This window comes from Eleginops maclovinus, chromosome 15 (assembly GCF_036324505.1).
Source record: "Eleginops maclovinus isolate JMC-PN-2008 ecotype Puerto Natales chromosome 15, JC_Emac_rtc_rv5, whole genome shotgun sequence".
NCBI classification, from domain to species: Eukaryota; Metazoa; Chordata; class Actinopteri; order Perciformes; family Eleginopidae; genus Eleginops; species Eleginops maclovinus.
In genome coordinates this window covers 477501-487500 of record NC_086363.1, presented here as the reverse complement: position 1 = coordinate 487500, position 10000 = coordinate 477501, and the positions used below count along the sequence as shown (strand labels likewise).

Genomic DNA, 10000 nt, shown 5'->3' with positions numbered 1-10000 from the left:
TGTGTGTGTGTGTGTGTGTGTGTGTGTGTGTGTCTGACCAGAAGCATAAACTGAAGGTCTGAACAGGAAACTGTAAATGTCTCGGTGTGTTCGAGGTCGAGAAAAAGTGTCTGACTTTCCAAACTTGGTAACTTAAAACAGACCCTCTTCTTCTTCTGGTTTGGTGTGAAAGGGATTTAAATCGTAACGTGGAAACAACATGTACTCTATAGAACGTGAGCTGTATTTATTGAGACTTTAGGAGGCTTTCATGTGAATTTTCATTTCTGGGTTCATTTTTCCCGTTATTCTGACGGCAGCAAACGCAGCACGGGTCTCACAACAGCTAAGTGAGGAACCCCTTGGGTATCTTCCTCCTTTTGGGGGATTTGCTGCAAATGTTGATCTCTTCCCTCCCATTAAACGTTTGAGTAAAATCACTCGGACAGTTTTCTGTAATCCTGCTGGATGTGCAGCCCCCGTCCGACCTTCAAAATAAAAGCCTAAAAGGTCTTTCTTGTAATTAAAGTTAATGTTCTTAAATCCTTACACTTTAAATCCATGACGTTTTTCTTACATAATGAACCTTTTAGAAACTCTGGATGATTTTCCAGCAAAACCAGTAAAAAGCTCTGCAATCATTTCAGAGTTCCTGAATCGTGTGTTTTCTTGTTTGCTGCAGTATTTCTCAGTGAGAATCTCAGTGAGAAATGTTAGTTCATAATGAGTGGAAGTTGTGGTTGTTTGCTTATTAGTTGTGATAACTCTGCCGTCAGTGACACGTCCATAAAGCAGATTAGTATTGCTCTGATAGTGATTGCACTCGGACCACAAACACTCCCAACGCAGCGCTGCAATATTTCACAAGTGTGTTTACAGACGTCTGAGCGGCGTGAGGAAGCACCAACAAGAGAATAATGTGTCTTGCACAGAAGAAGAAATACTACTTAAATGATATTTATCACAGGAAGAATTTAGTATGAAATCCTTTTTAATTTGCACAAAGAAGCATAACGTGGAAGGGAGGCACTGTGTCCTGTGGGAAATTCAAATGTATTTATTTGTCAAGTTGACTTCCTTCCTAAATAACACAATGCTGTGAGATCTTAAGCATTAAAAACAGATTAGATTTATGTTCATTAATGAGTATTGAATTAGTTTATGATTTATTCTCTATCAATGTATTTTAATTTTCATATTTTTTTTAGATTCAATAATTTCTTTATTGTTTTATTCAATAAAAAAATGTTTCATTTATTTTCAATTATACAAAATAAAAATATGTATTTCTAAAAGAAAATGTAAAAAATAAAATACAATTAAATGAAAGAAAAAATAACTGACATTCAATTTAATTCAATTACCTATTCAAGCTGAAATAAACTGCATGTTTTTATTGAGCTTTTCTCTCTGTTTCTCAGAAATAACATGCGCACTGTCAGGCTGCATCAAACAGAGCTCTGTGCATCTCCAACAGCTAAGTGAAGAATCCCTCGTGTAGCTGTTTCACTTTTTAGGACTTGCTCCAAATGTTGATACTCTCTCATTAAACGCTTCAACTTCCCACCAAGTTTCATTAAAATCAAGCGGATCGTTTCTCTGTAATCCTGCTGGGTGTGCAGCTCCCGTCTGACCTTCAAAATAAAAGCCTGAAAGGTTTTTCTTGTAGTTCGGGGTCAGGAGGATGAAAGCTGCAGTCTCTCCTGCAGCCTCTGAAATGTCAGCGGTATCGTGATGGAGGAAGTATTTAAGGAATGCTTTCCACCTCTCACACCGGCTCCCGTTACCTGACATTTCAGAGGCACATGACCCAGGCTGGTCTCCACCTGCTGTCAGCATCAGGACATGTGTGCAGGGTTTAATCGCAACCATCCGCATGCTATGTTTCCCCCGCTCAAAGCACGGTGAAATCCCTCCGCAGAAACCTCGTTAACAAACCAATTAATGCACACACACACACACACACACACACACACACACACACACACACACACACACACACACACACACACACACACACACACACACACACAGTGACTGATTGATAGCGTTGTTTTGCAGAATGTTCTGGACTCAGTCCCTGCAGTGTATTAATGAGTTACCCCCCCCCCCCCCCCGGCCTGTTGTATGTGACAGGCTTAGGGGCGGGACATCTCTAAGCTTGTTGACCAATCACAACAGCGCGGGCCAGCAGGTGAGGGACCGCTCAGAACGACAGGAGGTGCTCCTGATGGAGGTGTGCTCTCTCCTCATGGTGTTTCCCTCCCCTGGTGACCCAGAACACGGTATATAAATAAAGGTTGATAATTCAAAGAAGCAGCTTGGATTATTATTCATCAGTCAGTCCACAAATATATTTCATTTGTCTCGGATTGGGTTTTTATTGCAAACCAATCAAAATATGAATACTTTAATTTAAATATTCAGGTTTACTGTGTTACAACACCGCCCCCGCACCGAGAATAAAACCACACACACACACACACACACACACACACACACACACACACACACACACACACACACACACACACACACACACACACACACACACACACACACACACACACAGTTTTCCTCCAACTCATTTTAGGTTGGTATCTTAACAGGAACCTCAACATGAGACTTGTTTTTCAAAATAAAAGCCCCTTAAAGAAAATATGTAGGTGTGTTTTTTTACAAAATAAAAAAATGGAAACAAGAAAATTGGAAACAAGAAAATTGGAAACAAGAAAATTGGGAACAAGAAGGGAAGAGACGAAAGAAAATGTGCAAAGGATCGAGAAGAAAAATAAATCCAATGTACAAAACGATTTTCCAATTAGGGATGAAGCAGTGGAAGCCTTTCTGTCTGAAGAGGGGATGTTTCTGTTGGAGCTCTCCCTGTGTAATGTCGAAGAAACAGGATAACGCAGCACAGATGGGGGGGCAGATGTAATGCAGGACAGATGGGGGGGCAGATGTAATGCAGGACAGATGTGCTGCAGATGTGCAGTGTTTCCTCCACAGCGGGGGGACGGGGTACAGGTCCGCTGAGTCTGAGTTAAAAACACTGGTCCTGTGTCATCGGTCAGAACTGAAGCTGCTTTATCCACTCGTTCATCTGACCTCTGTTTTCACAGGACTACAGTTACCCCCCCCCCCATGTGTTTCCAGTGAAGTCTGTTATTACTTACATTTACTGACTCTGCATAATCCTCTTGAATCGAGCCGACTGTATGATATTTCATATTTCATATACGCACTGAAAACAGCTCAGCTCTGTCTGAGTCTCAGACTGAGAGCTGCAGCTGCTCTTTCACCCTCTGCCTGAAACCAGAGCCCAGTCTGCTCTGATTGGTAAGCTGTCCTCCTCGATTGTAACCTAAGTCCCGCCCCTATCACGTACAATGTGTCGGAGCTCGCGAGTGTCCCATAGTGATGTCACTATTGTGTACTTGTTGTTTGGGTGGTGCCCGAGGGTTGGGGTTGATGACTCTGGTTCTGTTGATACGAGATGAAGAAACGTGAGGCTCTGCTGCCAGAAACTGGAAACACACACACACACGCACGCACACGCACAGACGCAGTGTGTTCCTCTCTTGGGGAGAGTAGACTTCTACATCCCTCCTGATCCTCTGATTACATTCAGCTTGTTGAGTGTGTGTTTGTGTTTGAGTGTGTGTGTGTGTTTGAGTGTGTGTGTTTGAGTGTGTGTGTGTGTGTGTGTGTTTGAGTGTGTGTGTGTGTGTGTGTGTGCCCATTGAAGTTGTTCAGCTGATTCTTTATGCTAACGCTAACCATGCTAATGAGGAAGTGTTTGTAGAGATGCTCACAATGTTTGTTTTTTAGGGGAGAAGTTACACGCTGAGAAAGCTCCGTGGAACTCGGTCAAACGTAACTTCACAGTTTCAGCAGCGAGCGCGTCAAACAACACGTCTCTCCAAAATGTGACCACAGTCAGCTATTGATGGATAAGGAGGGTTTAATACATACACACACACACACACACACACACACACACACACGGCAGTGACGTTGGCAGTGCGTTGGCTGTGGTTTTGAGGCCGAGCCGGAGATCAACGGAGGCCATTGTTACCCGAGAGAGAGGCGCTCCATTCTTTCCACTTCAGCTCCTCTCATTATTTCTGCGACGCCTCGTCTCTCCAGCTGTTATTGAAACATGATGGACATGTTTAAGGGGAAAATCATTAACTCGTTTAATTAGATCAACCTTTAGGCTCTGTGTAGTTTCTGTAGAGACAGATTTCCTGGCATTTGTTTGAAATATGCACGGTCAGCACAAACACACTTCTTGCAGTACTTGGTTTCTCTGGCTTGTTACCCCGTTCAGAAAACCTGTTTAGACAGAAGTCTTCTGCACATAGGAACCGAAACCAAGAAAACTATGTTTTTTGTGTAGGACGGAAACACAGGGTTTATACTCTGCACTTTAAACGGAGCAGACAGAGCTTTGACTGTCAGTGTGAATTCTGCTTTCAGTAACAGTGTTGTGGCGGCTGACAGTGGTCAAAAGCATCAGGAGACAGCTTCAGAAAGGATGCAGATATAGAAACACAAATCAGAAGTCATGTAGAAACATCTGCAGCAGCTCTTCAACACATGTAGAAACATCTGCAGCATCTAGAGAACATTCAGCAGAGGAAACATGAGCAGTTTACTGAAAGCTGCAGAAACCAAACGCTGCAAGAAGCTCCAACACAACGGAGACCAGGGGACACTAAAGAGAGACGCACACAGCTGGAGACCAGGGGACACTAAAGAGAGACGCACACAGCTGGAGACCAGGGGACACTAAAGAGAGACGCACACAGCTGGAGACCAGGGGACACTAAAGAGAGACGCACACAGCTGGAGAACAGGGGACACTAAAGAGAGACGCACACAGCTGGAGACCAGGGGACACTAAAGAGAGACGCACACAGCTGGAGACCAGGGGACACTAAAGAGAGACGCACACAGCTGGAGACCAGGGGACACTAAAGAGAGACGCACACAGCTGGAGACCAGGGGACACTAAAGAGAGACGCACACAGCTGGAGAGCAGAGCGCTGGGGGACGTTCAGGGTCATAAAGCTGTCTCTGTCTCTGTCTCTGTTGTTGTTCTCCTGAAATGTTTTCTGGTCTTATTCTAACGATGTGATCACATGACTCCTTCTGATGTCACTGCAGATCTGCTGGAAGCTAGCTCGCTAACGTAGCTAACCTTCAGATATCCTGACAAACTCTTCCAGTTCTGAGACAGACTCACTCTGAGACAGAGACAGTTGTCCAGCTTTATGAACCTGAACGTCCCCCAGTGCTCCGGTCCCAGCTCCAGTCCATTTCCTGGTTTAAATTCGACCCCTGATTATTTTAGTTGCAGCAATAGTAGATCTCTTCTCTCCCCTAAGTTGGTGCTTCTGTAATCTGCAGGCAGGTGATCTGACTGCTCAATCTTTCCTTAAAAAAGTGAATTTTCCCCCAGATGTCACTCCTAAGATTACTCTGCATGTGCATGGTGTCTGATACTACTGTTTGCAAAACTAGAAATAGGTATTCAGTCTGGTGATGGCGGACTTTGATGCAACGCTAGACATGTCTGTCTTCATGATCAATCTGCTCTCCGTGGATTGATTGCCTGGTTCCTCTCCCGGGCTGCTGAACCTGAAGCTTACTGCACCACTTGTTTCCTCCCTTCTGATCCCCGGATTGTAATGTCTCAAAGATAATTCCTTAACTTCTTGTGTCCTGTCTTCTTGTCTTCGTTTGTGTCCTGAATCCTAAAGGTCCTTTAACCTCCTTCTTGAAAACGCTTTTCCTCTTTGTCCATGAATCCTTGATAATCGACGCCTCGTTTGTCCTTCACTCCTCCTCACCTGACCTCTAAAGGCACTGGGTGTCTGCCTCCTTTGTCTCTGGTCTTCCCTTGTTTGGGCTCCTATCCTTCGTCTGTCTTGTCTACTAGCACCTGGTCTTCTGATTGATCTCCCCCTACATTCTTCAGAGGTTTTTTGAAAGCTCATGAATGTACCGTCCTGCTACACCTTCAGTGCTGGGCTGCAGCTCCACCAGCTGTGTCGTGGTGCTGACGGAGGCCCAGGGGGAGTTCACGTCGCCCTGCTACCCCCAGATATACCCCAACTCCCAGGCGTGCAGGTGGACCGTGCAGGCCCCGGCCGGCTTCATCATCCAGCTCTCCTTCCTGGACTTTGACCTGGAGGAGGCGCCGGGCTGCATCTACGACCGCGTGGTGGTGAACACGGGGAAAATGGACGTTAAGTTTTGCGGTCCAACCGCCAACGGGCTAACGCTGAACTCCACCGGGAACGTGATGGAGCTGTCCTTCACCTCGGACTTCAGCGTGCAGAAGAGAGGGTTCAGTGTTAGCTTCCGGCACGGTAAGGCCCAGCAGAGTCCGGTTCCTCGGAGCATAAACCATAAAGAAGCATAAAGAAGTAAAATTGGGAACACTGAACTTCAATATATCGCACTTATATATATATATATACTTTAAAATACTATATGTTTATATTACAGTATATCGATATATATGCAGTTTAAGTCAAATGAGTTTGTTGCCTTACATCACGCTCTTATTTTGAAATTCAAAATACAGGCGCAAATATTTGAAACCTTGATCGACACTCCCCAGAATGCATTGGGGCATCGCAGCCACGCATTTATGCTGCCATTTCTAACTTCGTTTAACCATTTCTTCGTGCAAAATCGTCATTATATCAAGAGAAGTGAATCCTTTGTCTCTTGAGTTTAGTTTTGCTGTCGTGAAAACTTGCTAATCGTTAGCTGTTAGCAACTCAACACACATAGTGTACCGAATGAGAGGGATCTCCACAACACTCAGAACATTAGATATGATCCTTCTCAGAGGATAAACTTTGCTCTACATGCATTTGTCTGAAGTCTGTTGCCCCGTTTGCCTCCTAAGTAATATTCAGTGATGCTAACGGGCTTATAACTGTGACTGCATCACAGTTTGTTGTTAGGTAATTGTGTGAGTTCATTTGGTAGTAAACCTGAATGTGTGTCTTTCAATGCACACTGGCTGTTAGTGTTTTGCTATTGAAGTGCTCGGAAGTGTTTCTGAGTGCAGAATACAGAAGCTGGCATGTGTTCTTACATTTACTCGCTCTCTTGAGGTCAAACTTTCATCAAAAAGCTTTTTATCAGTTAATGGCGTGATAAGTTTCATTCAATCATTGTCTCATTTTCTGTCTCGTAATGATGTACTGTCCTTCTTTCCTCTCTGCCTCCTCATCTACTTTTTTCATTCTTCATTTTCTCTTAATGAAATCCAAACTTTTTCCTTATTTTTTAAACCAAACTTCTCAATTTCTTGTTGGCTTCTTTTTGTGCATGTATCTCCCACCTCCTCTCCTCCTCTCCCCTGCCTCCTCTCCTCTCCAGTGGCAGTGGCCTTGAGGAACCAGAAGGTCTCCATCTCCAACGGTAACGGTCAGGTGACCCAGGTGTCCAGCTCAGTTTCCATCCCGACGCTCAGTCACCTGACGATTTGCTTTGAGCTCGAACGCACCGGCAACAAACAGGTACCTGAACTCAGCGCTACCCCGAACACACAGATACCACACTGAGGGGTATGGCGTCATGAAGGCCCTGAACACTGCTAAACCGGGATGCATTTATTCACACAAGAAACACATTGACTTCCAGACGAGGGAACAAAACTGGTCAACAGCAGCTGTATGCAGATGATACCACTGTGTATCTGAGTAAAAGTGTTTGTATTGGTTTCATTTCTGCATCTATCAGTGTTCATACACACTTGACGTTCATATTTGGAGTTGCCTGTATTGATTCTAACATCTGGATCCTAATTGGAGTTGTCCCTGTTGTTGTGGTCCTGCTCACGGTGGCCGAGAGTTGCAAACACGTTACAACAGTTTGTCCCACAGCGATTAATAAGGGTCACGCTTATGCATTGTGTCCCTTTCCAAATATGACATGGTGAAGCAGCCGAGGAACGGCCGTCTTAAAGCCTTTAAGGTTGTGTTTGTTAAGCACTTTGAAGCGCGTGCTATAAGAATACATCTCATCTCCGACTTGTAGTTTTTAACCCTTCCGGTTCTCCTGGTTTCCGCACAGAAGGAGTGGATCTTCACGTACTCCAGCGGCAAAACCAGCGTGGCGCTGAGTCTGGGCTCAGATCAGACCGGCATGAAGATGATCGTGGACGGGGGTGGCGTGTCCAATCGACTCCATCCTCTCCTCTGCCAACTTCACCTCCACCATGAAGCCCTTCTGCGTGCTCTGGACTTCTTCCAACGGACGCGTGGCAGTCTACTTTAACGGGAACTACTCGGCCAAGAGCTGCTCCGCCTCCAGCGGACACTCTGTGCCGGGCGGGGGGCAGTTCCAGTTAGGAGGTACGTTTCATGTATATATGCTTAGATGTGCAGGTTAAAGGATGTATAGACTTTCTGAAGTCTCTCTTCAGACTGTGTGCAGGTGGTTAAACATCTGGAGGCTCCCCTCAACAAAGCCTGTCTGTTTGCTGTCCGGGGGGAACAACCTTTACGTTGATTTCAGTCGAGCAAAACCCACCTGTGTCCGCGGCACCTTGGCCAGAGCAAAACCTTCCTATATCTGTGTGTAGTACCTCAAAGGGTTCGGCTTAATAGAGTGTTTTTTGCTGGTCTGAGTTTGTTTCCTCATGGGTATTATTGTACGGTGCTTTGGATAAAACAGCTAAATGAAATGCACCCTTCTGAAACATGCATTAAAATGCACCTCAGGGGACCTTGTGTGATTCCCCTACCCTCTTTTTGTAATCAAGTAAATTTTTGAGAAAGAACAATTGCTTTGTTGTTATAGGAATGCAGCCGTGTCTGCCAGGACATAAATCTATGAGAAGCGGAATCAGAGCAATAAAGACTGGGTTCATTCCTTGGCCAGTTCCAGAAAAACAAGAGTTAAAGCACTCGCATAAATCTGAGGGGCTTCTCAGACATTTCAGACTTTGTGGATGAAGGTAGCCCAAAGTTGCAAACACAGTCGCACAGGAACAGCAGACCACGTAACATTCAGATTGGGGGAGTTATGACATGGGGGGTGGGGGTACCAAGGGAAAAGCCAGTCTGAAGAGGTGGGTTTTGAGGGCTTGTTTGAAGGGGGTTGATTGTCTGGTGTGTATAGGGAGGGTGTGGAAGCAGAGAAGGCCCGGTCACCCCAGGTCCGGAGCATAGTGCTGGTGGTCTTGAGGGTGTGGGATGTGATGGTGGACGAGGTCAGAGGGAAAGCAAGGGGCCAGGTTGTTGAGGGCGGGGGTGGTCTGGACGTGCTGGAGTTGGTGGTTTTGTTGGGTGAACCGTAGAGGATGCTATTGCAGGAGTCGGGTCTGGAGGTGGTGAGGGAGTGGATGAGGGTCTCGGTGGCTGAAAAAGAGAGGGAGGGTCAGAGATGGGCGATGTTCTTTAGGTGGACAAAAGCAGTGACCACAGAAACACACCTAGGACTCTCCTCTCTAACCGGGGTTTCCTGTGTCTTTGTGTGCAGGGAAGCAAAGCTTCAACGGGAACATCTATAACCTGCGGCTGTGGGATTACGCCATGACACTGCAGCAGCTCAACGCGCTGAGCTGCGACACGGTGGGGAACGTTATCGACTGGGACAACAGCCACTGGACCATGCCGTCCACCGTGGCCCAGACCGACACCTCGCTCAGCTGCAGTGAGTACACAAACAACCTGTGGAGAGGACTCTTTAAAGTAGAGACTCTACATACTGATATACACCTGAACATCAGCAGGAGAGGACTCTTTAAAGTAGAGACACTACATACTGATATACACCTGAACATCAGCAGGAGAGGACTCTTTAAAGTAGAGACACTACATACTGATATACACCTGAACATCAGCAGGAGAGGACTCTTTAAAGTAGAGACTCTACATACTGATATACACCTGAACATCAGCAGGAGAGGACTCTTTAAAGTAGAGACGCTACATACTGATATACACCTGAACATCAGCAGGAGAGGACTCTTTAAAGTAGAGACACT

The 10000-nt window shown here is 45.6% G+C and overlaps 1 protein-coding gene across 1 annotated transcript in view; it reads left to right on the top strand.

The window, feature by feature from the left end:
- Positions 1-10000, top strand: part of adgrg6 (adhesion G protein-coupled receptor G6) — a 72498-nt gene that overhangs the window by 8128 nt on the left and 54370 nt on the right. The window contains 5 exon segments of the mRNA XM_063902612.1: positions 6012-6359; positions 7387-7526; positions 8083-8172; positions 8174-8363; positions 9493-9666. Coding sequence (XP_063758682.1) covers positions 6012-6359; positions 7387-7526; positions 8083-8172; positions 8174-8363; positions 9493-9666 — 942 coding nt within the window.